This window comes from Anopheles bellator, chromosome 2 (assembly GCF_943735745.2).
Source record: "Anopheles bellator chromosome 2, idAnoBellAS_SP24_06.2, whole genome shotgun sequence".
NCBI lineage: Eukaryota > Metazoa > Arthropoda > Insecta > Diptera > Culicidae > Anopheles > Anopheles bellator.
The window spans coordinates 59,748,693-59,763,241 of NC_071286.1; the positions used below are offsets into that span (position 1 = coordinate 59,748,693).

Sequence of the window (14,549 nt, forward strand, 5' to 3'; positions counted from 1 at the left end):
ATCCCTTCCTCGCAGACGCAGCTCGTCGTCGTCGGTTTCTTCGGCGTTTCTTTGCTTCCGGCGGGCTTTTGTCGCCGGCAGTGTGTTCTTCGGAGAAGCCGCGGTGCAACTACGAGCACGAACATCATGAAAGAAACTCAATTTTGAGCCCAATTTCCCGCAGAATCTCCAGCCTTGGCGGCGTTGGAATTCTGGAACACTCCCGAAAAACGTGCCTGAAGTAATTAAAACTCGCTTAAGGGTCGACGGCCTGGATCGGTCAAGGGGGCAGAAGGCAAACTTTAACATCCCTCAACAGCCAGGGCACACCTCGCGCGTCGTAACGAGAAAATAGTTAATCAAGTAAAATATTTCTTAATTACACGCCCCGCACGCTTAACTTTCAATCGTTCGCTACGGAGGCCATTCTCAGCCTCGGCGCGTCGGCAGGCGTCAAGTTTGTAGTTAAACACCAAGTAAATATTTCCCTCAACTCATGTGGGCACCGTTCGCACCCGGCATTGGTTCAATCTACTTCTAAGCAGCGCAAACAGACACATTGCATGTCCTAAGAGGATCGCTCGACTCCGCCACTCGTTGGTGGTGCATCGCCAGTTAAACGCCTGGCCGGAGAACGGAGCGCTGTTGGACCAAATCAATTAAATCAATTGACGGCGATTAAGTTGCCGAAGCTGCAACGGCGGCGACCGTTGGAACGCCGAACGGCCGAAAGACGCCATGAGAACATCGAGACGAAGAAGTTCTACGGCCGGAGTGTTTCAGAAAACGATTAAATGAAACAGGTCTATGTGCCTGCAAGTCCAAGAAGCATTTCGAATATTTTTCCGTCTTTTTTCCTAAACATAAAGAAACAGTCAGCAGGGCTCACATCACCCAACAGATTCAAAACTGAGAAAGAGTGCTGCATGAGCAGTTAGAAAGATCGTAAAAGAAAATTGATAATGACTCGCCCAGAAACATGATCCCTTCCGCGTATTAGCCAACTTGAGCGGTACTTGAACGGCAGTGTCAAATAGGACCAATTCTTCAGACATGCGATTTCTCACTCTACTAGAGGCGTACTAATAATTTTTCGCGTTAAAATGAGAAACAATTCATTCCGAATATTATTTTCATCCGTCTGACTCACGCGACAAGCGTCACGGCAATTCATCAACAACAATTCAAATCAACAAATTTCCAGCGAAACCACCCGTCGCTGCTCTGATCCTCATTTACTTGGCCCGAACCTTGAACCGAAAAAACCGGACATTTCGAACCGTTGTTGACCGTTTTTTTTTTTTTCGAGAGTTCCGAGAAATGGGAAACAATTTTCGACGGCCACTGCTGAAATACGAATCTCGGCAAACGTACCGAGAGATCACCCGCCCGCTGGCTGGTGCGCTGTATGAGATCATTCGTGCCGGTCATCTAGCACCAGCATCAGCAGCGGCAAAAAAAAAGCATATGGACCCGGCCCCGTAAGAAAGCCGCCTGCAAAAGTAATGTGCGTTTGGGTGCCGTTGTTGCGTGTCGAACATCTTGAACCACTTGAACTCGAACTGGCGTCGTTTATTTTGTGGTCCACATTTTCTACTCGAGCATCTTTCACCCGAGCAGCTCACTGAAAATCGAAGCGATGCATCCGAGACCCGAGCGCACCGCACTAAAGATGCATTTTATGTCGTCATCCACACACATGATCGGGAGGTTGATTGACCCCCTTATGCGGTGAAACTATTGGTGCCGCCTCCGCAAACTCGGCGGAGGTCAATCATAAATTCAATAAATCGTGTAATGCTTCACCTTCTCGTCGGTAATGCGTGATCCACAAAAAAGGAGGCTCTTTTCGGAGGCGGCCACACAGCCCACTTTCGGCGGGCCGAGCTTTCAACAACTCGCTCGCTTGCGGTCCATAAATGGACGAACGGTCCCCTCCGGGCCCGGTTCCGTAAAAGTACGTCGAAATATCGATTTAATTGGTCATTTTTTATCACTGCCACCGAGCGCGGCAACAAATGGGAAACAAACAAGCCGGAGGCGAATGACTTATGGCCCCGTGGGGGTTTCGTGAAAGTCCATCGCGTGAAGGGCCAAAAAAGCGATTGACAAACCCTGGCACTGGCTGTCTTCTCGATTACCGCGCTGGTGACGCTGTTTTGGTCTCGATGAAAGATTTTATGAGCCCGTAACGGCGGTTAAAGGGACAGAGATCGTTGGGACAACATCTAGAACACGTAGGACGCGACACTGTGGGAATCTTTTGCCAGTCTTCGACGATGTGCATACCACACCGTGCGTGCGCCGACCGCGAATTATACGAACACTTTTCTCTTTATTTCGTTCCATCTTGGCGTTCCATCCGCCTCCTTGGCGTTATCTTTCGAACCCATTTTCTTATCCAGATTCTCACGATACTCGGCGGCGTCGGCAATTATCATCATCATGGGTCGCGTCGCTCGGTCGGTGGAAAGTTTTCACATCATTACGGCCGCGAGTTCGCTCGCTCTCTCTGTCTCTCTGTCTCGCGGATGCACACAGCGAGAAACAAAATGAAGTGCAGTGAAGTTTCTTGAACGCATTATTTAGCTCTCGGTGCTGCGACATTTTCCCGGCATCCCGGGGCACAGCATCTTGAGGTTCTTCGCTCGCTGGAAATGATTGCCACATGGGATCGAAGACACGACTCTCGACCGATACACCACTTGAGCGGGGAGTTCCTGAGAACATGCTCCCCGAAGGGTCCTCGGCCGGAGTTGTCACCAACCGCTCGGGGCGCTGGTGGTGATTTATTTATTTGTCCAAAAAACTCAAGATCGAGCTACAAGGGTTTTCCCTTGGGTTCGAAGATGCGCTCCTAGAGAAACGAGCCAACGAGAGAGAGAGAGAGCCAAGAAGAAAAAAAACAGAACAACAAACGGAAATCTCAAGTCCGAAAGGGTGGAAACGATGCGCAGGCCAGACACAATTTCGATTGTTCGAAAATTAGAATAACAAACAAGAATCCTTATCCTCATCAGTCCGGGGGCCCTTCATAATCCTAGGAAGGATCCGGGGCTGGCAGGAATCCTTGCCTGCGCTCGAGGGTCGCTTGAAGAGGATCCTCGCTCGCTCGGCAATTCTTGCAGCAAGACCGGAGACGAACAGGACACACCGAGCTTGAGGTTGCTCAATTATTGTTCAATTCATCAACGATCGCGCCAAGCCGTTGCGTGCCACGTCGGAAGTTCGTCGTTCTTTTTTTTCTGTGTCTTCCGCTTGTTTTTTGTTGTTGCTCTACCTCTTTGGCAGCCTCTCGAGAGGATCTTGTTCCACCGGAACAGGATGTTGAGAATTGTTGTGCCCTTGAGTGCGCGCGCCCCGCACTCCGTGATGATCCCGAGGATCCTGATGATGATGGGAGTGTCACTTGCCGTTGGCGGCCCTCGTCATTGACTCACCGGGTATGGTAGGATAAATACGGGCGCTCTCGAGAGCCCTAGTTTCTCTAGCCGCCACGACACGTCCGGTGCTAAGGACGGAAGTCGGCTCGTGCCTTGAAGCGGAAGTGCTAGGAGCGTTGCTGGCTGGGTTGAGTGCAAAAATCTTTAGTCGCCAAAAGGCACGCCACACAGACGCAGCGGATCTTCGCGTTGGGATCTCTGTTTGCATTCCTACCATTGGCGCCGCCGTCGGTACTTTACCATCGTCGAATTACCTCGCGGACCGGAATCGACGGCCGGACGTTCGGCGTCGCGTAATTATCACTTATCTTCCAAGCTGCCTTCCAGCTCCCAGCAACGTCCCAGTCAGCATCCGGTCGTGTGAGAGAATCTTCGCTCTTGCCAGTCACGGAATCGAAGGGAAATAAATAGGAAACCCTACGGTCCCGGGGTCCACTCGCTGGCTGGCGACAATTATTGCGATGTGATAACTGCATCTTCGACTTCACGCTTCGAGAGGGGGGCCCCGTCCCGTGCTATCTGATAATTGTTTGTGGATGCGCTGGACCATTCCTTGCCGGAGGCTGCACATTTCTGAGGGTCCCGAGACGAGACGATCACTTAATATAAACAGCGAACCAGTTAGGTCTGTACGGCGTGGCTCGAGAACTAGCAGAACCTTTACTGCTGCTGCTGACTCAGCTAGCGACATCAACGCCATACCCATTTAGAATGTATAAATAAAAAAACAATGTATAATAAAACAGCAAGTGGATGTTTTCATCGTGCTTTATATGTGAAAGATCGCATAGAGAACATGGGGCGATTTTTTTTTTGACGGATCAAACGGCGAACGACAGCGAAAATTCTGCCTAGTCGTGGTCAGGAATTCACTGGCCTCCAACCTATGCAGTAGTGTGCGCCCCAGAAAATCTTCCACATTGACACGCTTTGCCCAATCGATTGCTGGGCCGTCCCCGTGTTGGCCATCGCAACATATTCAAATATTTAACGAAAGACCTGGATCGAAACGGTGTCCGAATCGAATCGCTACTCTGCGGGGCTTTCTTAACCCCTCGGACGCCATGGTCTGGCGTTCGGCGGAACTGAGGTTGCTGTAAACATTTTTCCACTCAAGTGAACCCCGACAAAGTCGCGGCGACGGAATGCCCCCAGCAAACCGGCCGGCCCTCTCGTCACGATCCGGTTGATTAGCCCGACGACGACGACGACACCGGAAGCTGAAACGATTTAACGGTATCGCCGGAGGAGGGCGAGGGCCACGCAGGTGTGCCCGAGACGCAGCTCGAGTCATCAACGAATCATCAAAGATGGCAAATAAATGGCTGGCCGAACGGGCCCCAAACGAGGTCTTGGGGCCCGGCAAGATGAAGTTGTAAAAGGTTGTTTCAAATAAAATCGGTAGCCCGTCGTGGGAAGGTCGAGGCCGGCTCGGTCTGCGCTTTCACTGGGCAGAAGAAAATGACCGAGACCGAGACCGGGTGCCTAATTTTACCGATTCACCATTCCTTGCGCGATCGCCTCACCGCCATCGTGCGCACACAGCGCTCATTAAACTTTACGATCCGTGCGGAGGCCCCCCGTTAAAAGCTGCTCGCGGATGCTGCTCGCTGATTAACGCTGGAAAAAAGGGGGGAAAACCTCAAACCTCGAAGAAAGAAACAGCCAAAAACGAAGGTCTAAGCCATCGTTGCTGGCTGAGAATGCAACAGACTTGCCCTTTTCTTGTGAGACATCGTCGGGGAGGCAGATGTGCATTCTAAGTCGCCGGGCGAAGGCCAACCACATGTGGCGGGCGAAGTGGCATGTGAATGGTGAAGATTTATGATCGTTCTCTCGCGCGCGAGCGCAGCGATTCTGCGACAGCCGCATGGTAATGAGCAACTTGCGACCTGTTGCTTCTCGGGATCCTCGGTGCGGTGATGCAACCGATCGTGTGTCACTTTCGAGAATCAATCGATGAGCCCCGTCTCGAGAGATATTTTTCCCTTCGCCGACATATTCCGTGCTCCGCGTGCTAGCGGAACGAAGCGGCCTCAACCTGCCTCCGAGGGAACGAACGTGTTGAAGTGAGCGAATTGGTTTCGATTCGCGGAAAAGATAACTTCAACCTAATAATCTAACGCCAGGCCGCGCGTTACAAGAGATCCCTCGCACCAACACAACTGTTCGTCTTCAACTCGCGCAACTCTCGCGCCTCAGCTCCCGCGCAGCGCCAAGAAAGGGCACACTGTGGTGCAAAAGTATGGCACCACTGGTTTGGGTTTGAGCTTTAAAATCGGATTTCTTGAAAGGAAGTGTGCCGTTGAGAGCTCCAAAATATGTGTTCAAATTTAATTTTCATTTCCAATAACTAATGGAATATTTGGAAACTAAATTCGGTTCGCTTTTGACATTATTTTAAAAAAATACTTAATATTAATTAGTAATTCAATTTTATATTGAGTAATTAATTATACTAATAACTCCATTTAAAACTTTACTTTAAATAATAATAACAGACAAGACATTTAACGTTCGCACAAAAGTAACACACCGAGCGCCCGGTGCGTCCCTTTTCGACCACACCGTGTATGATTAATAAAATTTAATAAACCCATTGCGGCCCCGTCGCTCGCAAACGATTCAATGCTAAGCCGATGCGTGGGAGTTGTGATTACAAAATTTATTATTCGCCATCGAAGCCCGGGCCACAGCAGCTGCGGATCTCTGGGCCGCTCGCGGAACGGCACACGGCACGGCACGGCACGGCGCGTTCCGCCTACCGTCGTATTCGTCGTCGTGGCCGTGGTCGTCGCAGGCCGTTTGGAAACCCGAAACCCCAGCAACAACAACAGCACACAGACCCGGGACCTCGGTAAAGGCAATTTAAAATTCACACTATAAAACGACACTAAGCCTCCGCCGGGAGGTTTCAGGTCGCGGATTTTAAAGCCGCGCGCGCGGCTTCGGGGGTCGGGACCGATTTCTCGGACCGCGACGACCACATTCTGGGCGCGCTCTGTGTCTGTGTGTTTGTGTGTCTCGCATGAAGGGGTTAGTCACTGAGACAGGGGGCCCGTGAGAGAGCGGACACCATCCATCGGTCGGTCGGTTGGATGTAAAATGAACCTAAAAACAGCCTCAATGTGTGGCTGAATGACGGTGCCACCGTTTTGACTGTTCCGTTTTTTCCCTCTACACAGCGCAAGACGACAAAGGAACTGGTGGCGCGCCGCGGGGTGTTCAATCCGGAGTGCGCGAGGTGTAAAATGAGATTTTCTCCTGGACGCTACACAACAACGGCTCGTGTCCGCGGTCTTTTCAGGGCACGAAATTTGTCCGCGTCCGCCATGACGTTGACAAGCTTAGAGATTGAGCTTAGAGTTTTGAGAAATGATCGGATGGATTATAGGTGCCGTGGTAATCCGCTAGCCCCGGGACGAGGCTGTCGATCGAGCTGAACGTAGAACGTTTGCTGATCACGATCACGTTTATGTGTATTAATTTAAAAAAATCAAACGATTTTCTTATATCAACACAAATTTCCAGCAAACAATGAAGTGCGACGAACGACCTGCAACGATGTTGGGCTTCAAAAACCTGCCCAAGACGCAACTTCACCCCGGACAGATTGAGCTGGCTCGGGTTGACAATAAATGGGGCTTTCTTAGTGACTTTCTTGTTATCTCGACTGGCCAAAACAAATACGACGCAGTCACTGTCTGACGGCATGGATATCTTATCTAGGTGGTTTCTAACTAAAAAAAACAAACAACCACAACATCGCTTGTGATTTACCAGCCTGCGGCAAAAGGTAATCTAACTTAAACAAGTGCCTCGCCGTCTGTCGGGCTTGTGGTGCAATACCTGAGGGTGGCCTGAAAAAGGTCCGACCCAACCAACATACAAGATACTTCATTCTGGAGTTAATTTTAATATTCAATCATACACGATTTTCAATATGTGTAGTCACCTTGTAACTGTACACTCTAAGAAATATTACTTTTCCGAGTTCAAAACAATTGGTCTAAGGAAGATTGTCTCTCTTTATTCAATGAAAACGTGTGTCCTCCTTTGACAATTTTCTCATGTCTAAAAGTTGATTTTGAATGTGGCAAATAAACTATTTTTACACGTTCGTATCATGCATCCAGTCGATTCGGTGGCCATCTAGCACCATTTGGTGAACTGTGGTGATGTTTCTCCAGTAGTTGCAGTATTTGGACGTCCTGGTGGAGTTCAACACATCTTTGATTTGACACCGAGATACTCGATTTTGTCCATTTTTACAAAAACACTGACATCAACTCACTTAAACCAGTGTTACACAAAAACTGTGCGTCCAAACTGGCTGAAACTTTGGGTGAGTAACTGTCAGAGGATTCACCAATAACATTGACTAGTGCTGCCACATTCATGTTGAGGTCGGAAACATATCAGACCACCCTCGCCGATGAAAACAGCACGATGGTCCACTGCTTGGAGCGACTAAGCATACCAATTTAGAGCGCACGCATGTATTACGTCGAACGAGTAAATAATTAATTCATCGAACAAGCTTAACCAGGTACCAGGACCGGGACGGTGCATTATTAATATTCCGTTCATTTCACCTGTGAACCGCTTGCAGGCAGATCTTTGCTCAGAGCCGCGCTTTTCGCCATAAATCAGCCGCTTGTTCGCAAGTCACGGTCCGAATATTAATACCCTTTTGGAACGATCTAAATGCAAGCTTCGTGCATGATAAATCGGAGCACCCGCAGCAAACATGCTGATGGGCTCGAACCGAAACTCTTTCGAATGGCGTTAGAAATTGTTTGAAATGCCAACATTCTCCGCACATTTGAGGGAAAAATTAACCTCAGCTCCTTACAGAGGAATAGTTTCGCGCGTTCTAACGGAGACCTTGCTTAAAGAATCACATTAATCCGTTCTAGAGGCGACCGCGTTCGATTAATTACACTGCCACCATGTCTACACAAATCCCACCGTAAACCAGCTTGACAAGTTTTGTTGCCTTGCTGAGTGGGAGAACTTGTGTTAAACCCCCGGCCAGGTTTCTTGTTCTAGTCCATGCTTTGGCCGCGTAAGCACGCGTTACGCGCGGCTCTGCAAAAGTTCGATCGCTCCGCCCGACGGAGGTTCGTCGCTTGTCCCACATGCAGCGCACGAAGTTCTTTGTTTCCCAGTGCAGCCACAGTGCAGCGAGTCGCGCGTTCTTGATCTCGCGCCACGTTCCGATTCAGCTGGCCCCGCTGATCTGCATGCCACCACACTCTACGACAAAGCGAATCGAAGAAAGAAACGAACGCAGAAAGAAACGGGCTCCCTTGGAAAGGGTAATATTTCGCCGTGAAATCATGGCCCCAGCAACTTTGGGCCTGGCAATGTAGCGGTCGCCCGGTGCTAGTGTGCAACAAGCATAAACAATCCCCACACAGCCACACCGGCGCGTTGTGCGTGCTGCTATTGTGACAATGTTGCCACCAGAGTTGCCGCTTAAAACACTGCTCGTCCCGAAGTGGGTCTCCTCAAAGGGTAATTACCATGCACCGGTGAGCCGGAAAACGGTCTGTTATTGTTTGTTGTGCCCAAAAGACCCCACTTCAGAAACTTTAGGCGACTTTTCGGTGTGGATTTTCATATTTTGCCCACGTTTAACCTTGCGGCGGGGAAACAGAAAAACGAAAAATCCAATCCTTCTTTTGAAACCATATTTTTTAAAAGGTTTGTGTTTTTCTTAGGCGAATGCTCATTCGCCACCGAGCCCGGGAAACAGCTGGCAAAAACAACAAATCATTAAAAGTGAAATGGTTTGGTCCCGTAAAGCTGTCGGACGGACGGCCATGACTTCTTCGCCGCCGATGACAGCCGACGATTTTCCGCCCGCGGTTTCTGCGCGAAAGGCAACTCACCACACGCCTAGCGGAAAGATCACGACCAAGATCACCCCCCGGAAGTTCCCAACGGCGGAGTTGTGCTTTAATTATCAAGCGATTTAACCCAGGGGCAAATACACGCGTTTGTTGTTTGCTTCGGAAAACAAGTCTTATCTGAACCAAGTCTATTGACTGGCCAGTGAGATAGGATTCCGGGAAGAACGCGCTTTCGCTATTTACTTAGACCTACTTAGCGTACTGAGAGGCGAGTATCACTTTTGCCAAGCGCGACCCCCTATGCTACACCCTTCAAATGAGCAACGATCGAACAGGAGATCGTTTCCTGCACACACTGCTTGGGGCTTGGGGCGCCAGAAAATGGCACAGATTTTTGCCAGCCATCAGGCAGCAACCGTTTACACAAAACACAAATGGCCACACCGAAAGATGCACATCTGCGGCTGAAGATCGCCGGAAAGCTGATACTCTTCGGCCCCTGCTCCGGACCCGCAGCAGCAATACGGTTCAAAGCGCAGAGCCCACCAGACCGTGCCTGAAAGGAAGTGCAGCAGCAGTTTTCAATTTTTGCATTTGGCCCTTGGCCATGCTACAGTTCACATAGAGCGGGAGCGGGGTGCTGCGTAAGAGAAAACATTCGCTTTCGTACGTGCGTGCGTGTCCGTGTATGTGTTTCGTGGAGCAACATACGGGGCCCCTGAAGGTTAGGGGCCCCTGGAGCATAAATGATCGGATGAATGAGCGAAGAGAACCAGAGACCCGGAACCCCGGGATGCAAACAGCGCAAGAAGACAGAAACGGCCACAAAACCGGGCAGGAAAGAAAGCCCCCGGGCCCGGAGGGTGAAGAAAGTGCCAGACGGAAAGGGAAGGAAAACTTAGGCCACGCCGCGCAGCATAAGAGGAACGGGGAAGGAATGAAAGAACCAGGGCCACTCCACACCCAGCCACAGGTATACCTGAGAAGGTGATCATTTCGAAAGCTGGCAAATAAAACAATACTGGCGAGTGGAGAAGGCAAAAAGAGCCCACTCACCAAAGTAAACCAAACATCTCAACCCAGCATAGGGTTAGCATAGCATAGCATAGCTCGAAAGGCAGACAGAGAGAGAGAGAGAGAGAGAGGGTCCGAAGATAATGAACGAGAATATGGTGCAAACAACCCCCGAGCAACATAACTGCTTTGTGTGTGGTGAGCTGGCGGCCATGTGTTCTCAGCATACATCTCTCCTACAACGCCCGACACCAACACCAACAACCATAGGCAACGATCGAGAGGTCCACGCTCAAGAGATCGAGTCATGTGAACTTTACCTGTTCACCTTTCACGGTGAACCCCTCCAGGCGGCAGCATAACCTTTTTTCCGTCTCTTTGCTGGTTCGATGGTGGCGCGGTTCCCTCTTTGGCCCGGTGGTTGTACGGCTTTTATGGTACGGCCCCCGATGCGCTCCGGTGCAACATGTGTGTTTCGAGGGTCGCTCTTATTGAAGGCGGAAGAAGCATTCCGAAACAGCTTTTCCCGGTCCCGGGATTCGAACGCCTGCTTGGACAGCGCTTTTCGCACGATTCGCATCCGAATCCTGTGCAGCTCGCACCTGAAGGCGTTGCATAATTGCATACCTGTCCGCTCGAGCATATTCTCGGTTCTTGATCCCGATTACGGACCAGGATTACCGGACCCCGGACACGGAGATTGGATGATTGCTGTCCAAAAACACAAGCACCAGGAGGCCCACAAATCTCAACATAGTATTGAACGATCGAGCATAAGAGCAACAAAAGCAGTTGCGTGAGGATTACTTTTCGGCGAATTTGGCGGAGCCCGCGGGAAATCAATTATCTCATTTTCCCGTCAACCGCGACTGGGGGTGATTTGGGCTGGAGTGTGGGAGCAAACCTTGCGTAAGTTGCACCGAGCAGCGATATCTTATCGGGCGGTCGTCGTGGACATGAACTCGGACAACCTCGAGCCGTTGACAAGTGCCTTGGTACCTTGGTTTCTTCTCGGGCGCCATATTATCCGTGGCAACGTTGAGAAGTTTCCATTTTTGTGGCAGCCAAAGCAACAACAACCCTCCATTTATGCGTGCGTCACGCATGAGGAAGTCTTCAGTTTCCTGTTGTTTATGGCTGAAAATTTATTCGCATCCCAACAGCAAAAGGACTAGGCATCGGAGAGGGGGTTCGGTAATGCGTGCAAAATGCTTCAGCGGTTTCCAAAACGAGAGATTTTGGAGTCCGTTTTCGCGATCGTAGAACCTCGCCAAACGCAAGCAATCGTTCAACGGAAAATAGACATCCGAGTGTTTGATTTCGCCCATCACCGGGTTCGTAGTGGTGTATAAATAATTTATGACGCAATAATATTTGCTCGATCGAGTAGCAGCTCCGAGGCAGGGCCCGATTGTGAACGTCTCACCGCGATGAAGTCGCTCGGAGATCGCGTGGGCGACAGAAAGCGAAGCTTCCGAGAGCAGCGGAAAACAGAGCCCGGAGACCCTTTTAACTTTCTATGTTATAAGGGTTAGTCCGAAGGGTGTTATTAAATGCTTTACCTCTCATTTCGTTGATCTCGTGCCTGTGATGGTAGTCCTTGAGGTAGCAGCTTCCACCGGCGATCAGCGCGGCCAGGACGAGCAGGACACCCGCAGACACCCGCGGGGACCCCACACCTCCACCCATCGTAAAACCGTTTTATCCCACAGCCAACAACCACACAGACAAACACAAAAGCACTAGCCAAACAGGTTGTTTCCAACGCAACTGTGTACTTGTCGCGCACCGAACCACTTGTTGCTGCTCACTCGCGCTGGCTCACTGGCCCCACTTTTTCTCACTCGCGCCTGCTTTGGTTCACTGCACACCCTCACGCGCTGCTCACAGCCTTTGCGCGTTTTTATGTGAGGCCAAGTTGTAATAGGACTTTCAGCACACACAATTTTTGGTCATCTCCTCAAAAACGCATCCGAAACTTCTTCCGATTTGGTGCAACACGCAAAAGACACGCACTAAGGCGACGATATTTTTCGGAACAAATACGGTCGCGTACGTTTCTACAATGTAACACGCTTGCCTTTTAAACTCCAGTCACCAAACTCGTCCGCCGACCGATGAATCAACTGTTTTTCTGCACAGCCTCACTTTTCGCACTCAGCACTTTTGCAGACGCGGCAAGACGGTCGTTCGAACTCGCGGTCCACGGCTGCTGCTACAACCCACCGTGACATGATGATGGCGGTTGAAAATTCGGTTTTGATGTTTCCGCTTTCCTAACTCGTTCAGTCACTTATCACGCCTGAAATTCGTCTCGGCACAGACTCCCAGACTCCCTGGCGTGCATGTTCATTCAGGAATTCAGTTAGGTCTTTTTCGCGCCCAAAACTTCGTTATTCTCGACTCCTACGCACAAAAAAAACAAAACCGCACACGCGTACCAAAAAACCCATTCATAACCCAGACTGCTCGAGACAAAAAGGGGTAACACACGCACTCTCGAACGGACTGTTTGTTTGTTTGTTTGAAAGTTTCAAGAGTCAGACCCCCCGGATCAGACGTCAGACGTCAGACGTTTCGACCCGGCGTTCCCGGTCCCTGGTTTTTGCCTGGCCCGCTCGTTTTTCTTCGGTTCCCGAAGCGAAATTCCCTTTCTTTCTCACGATAAGTCAAATTTCTCACTCAAATTCCCCTTTGAGACCAAATTCTCACGAGTGAAAAGGGAAGTTCGATTCGATGCGATGTTTCGCGTTTGAAATTGCTGTTGAAATAACTGTGTTTTTCTAAAACTACCTACTTCTGAATATTATATTATACTTATGCTTATCCTATACTTATACTTATTACTTGTCTTACTTAATTGTCGGTTGACGGAGCACCACTTGGCAACGTTTCTTGGGGTTGTAGGTTGTTGTCTGTTTTAACGGCAGCACCACCAATTTACACAGAATATCTTCCAGAGGAATATCCTGTTTTGGCGATTTCAGGGTGCTGGTGTGGTTGTCGGACTTGAACACATTCAATTCTTTGGGCAGCGGAGGGTTTGCATCAGTACGTGGTATGAAAATGGCCGATTGGGTTTCTAGCGGAACCGCTGTTACCAAAAACGGGGCAACGGAGGCGGATACAAACTTCACTACCCGGGGATCTGCGGAGGGCTCTTCGGATTTGATAAGAAGCCAACAGTCAGGACTATCGGCTCGTAGAGTGAACCCTTCACGAACTATCACCCTTAGTAGTTGCCAGGGATTGTTGGTTGCTGACAGCGGGATATACAGTCGGATTTCCCGGCTGTTGGAATGCAGCTTCCCGAACAAGCAGTGCAACCTGTTCAAGGAGTGATTCATGCCGGTACTTGTCCACAATTTTCCCAAGGGATGGTTCGCATCACTATTTGGATTAGTAGAAACTAGCACACGCATGAAACCATCGCCGAATGAAAAATGCAACACTAGGAATTGGTCCGGGAACACTTTTTCTCGTGTCGAAATGGATCAGCACCCTAAAATAGAACAAGGGATCAATCGCTGCACAAAAGTATAATTCCTCGGAACATACAACACTATAATAACATAATAAATAACACTTGTTTGAATAAAACAAACAATAAACAAAACATCGAATTCGAATTCGAATTCGAATTCTTCTCATTCTCACTTCTCACTTGAGTGAGAGTGAGAATTTTGACTTGCGGCGGGAAAGAGACATCCTTCGCTAGAGCGAGACAACCACATTTGTTTGCAAGAAACGTTGCGTGCGATCGCAGCATGCAATTGCGTGCAATCATCTTCCAAATTTCAAATTTTTTGTTTCTCACTGGGAGGCCACACGAAGCGTACAAACTAGCGTTAAACAAATTTGTAATGCCAAAAAAATTACGTTACGCATCGTCTGTCCCCGCAGTCAGAATATGAGTTGATTCAAATGCTGAAGAGCATGAATAATATTACTTTAACATTAACCGTTTAATTTTCTGTTGCCCGCCATACTTACCCAACAATTCTGTAACATGCTAAAAAAAAAAGTTTCCAATCATTTCAGGCATTCCAACAACATTCAAAACGCTAAGTAACTAACTAACTTAACGTTTGGCACTTCAAAATCAATCCACACTAAATCGTTGTGAAACAAAACAACCATTTTATTCACTTTATTCTATTTGTTCCTCGGCCACTCACGCATTTTTATTTCTTTTTTTTTTGTTCGTTAGTTTCGCGTCGTTTCTTTGTGAACTTGCATTAGCATCGCATTGTCG

General features: G+C 49.3%; 1 protein-coding gene across 1 annotated transcript in view; it reads right to left on the minus strand.

The window, feature by feature from the left end:
• The window catches only part of LOC131211282 (epidermal growth factor receptor), an 84,213-nt gene extending 72,249 nt beyond the window's left edge, over nucleotides 1-11,964 (minus strand). Inside the window, exon 1 of the mRNA XM_058204695.1 lies at nucleotides 11,857-11,964. Within this exon, the coding sequence (XP_058060678.1) occupies nucleotides 11,857-11,863 (7 nt within the window). The 5' untranslated portion in view covers nucleotides 11,864-11,964. The remainder of the gene's footprint in view (nucleotides 1-11,856) is intronic.
• Between the last annotated feature and the right edge of the window lie 2,585 nt (nucleotides 11,965-14,549).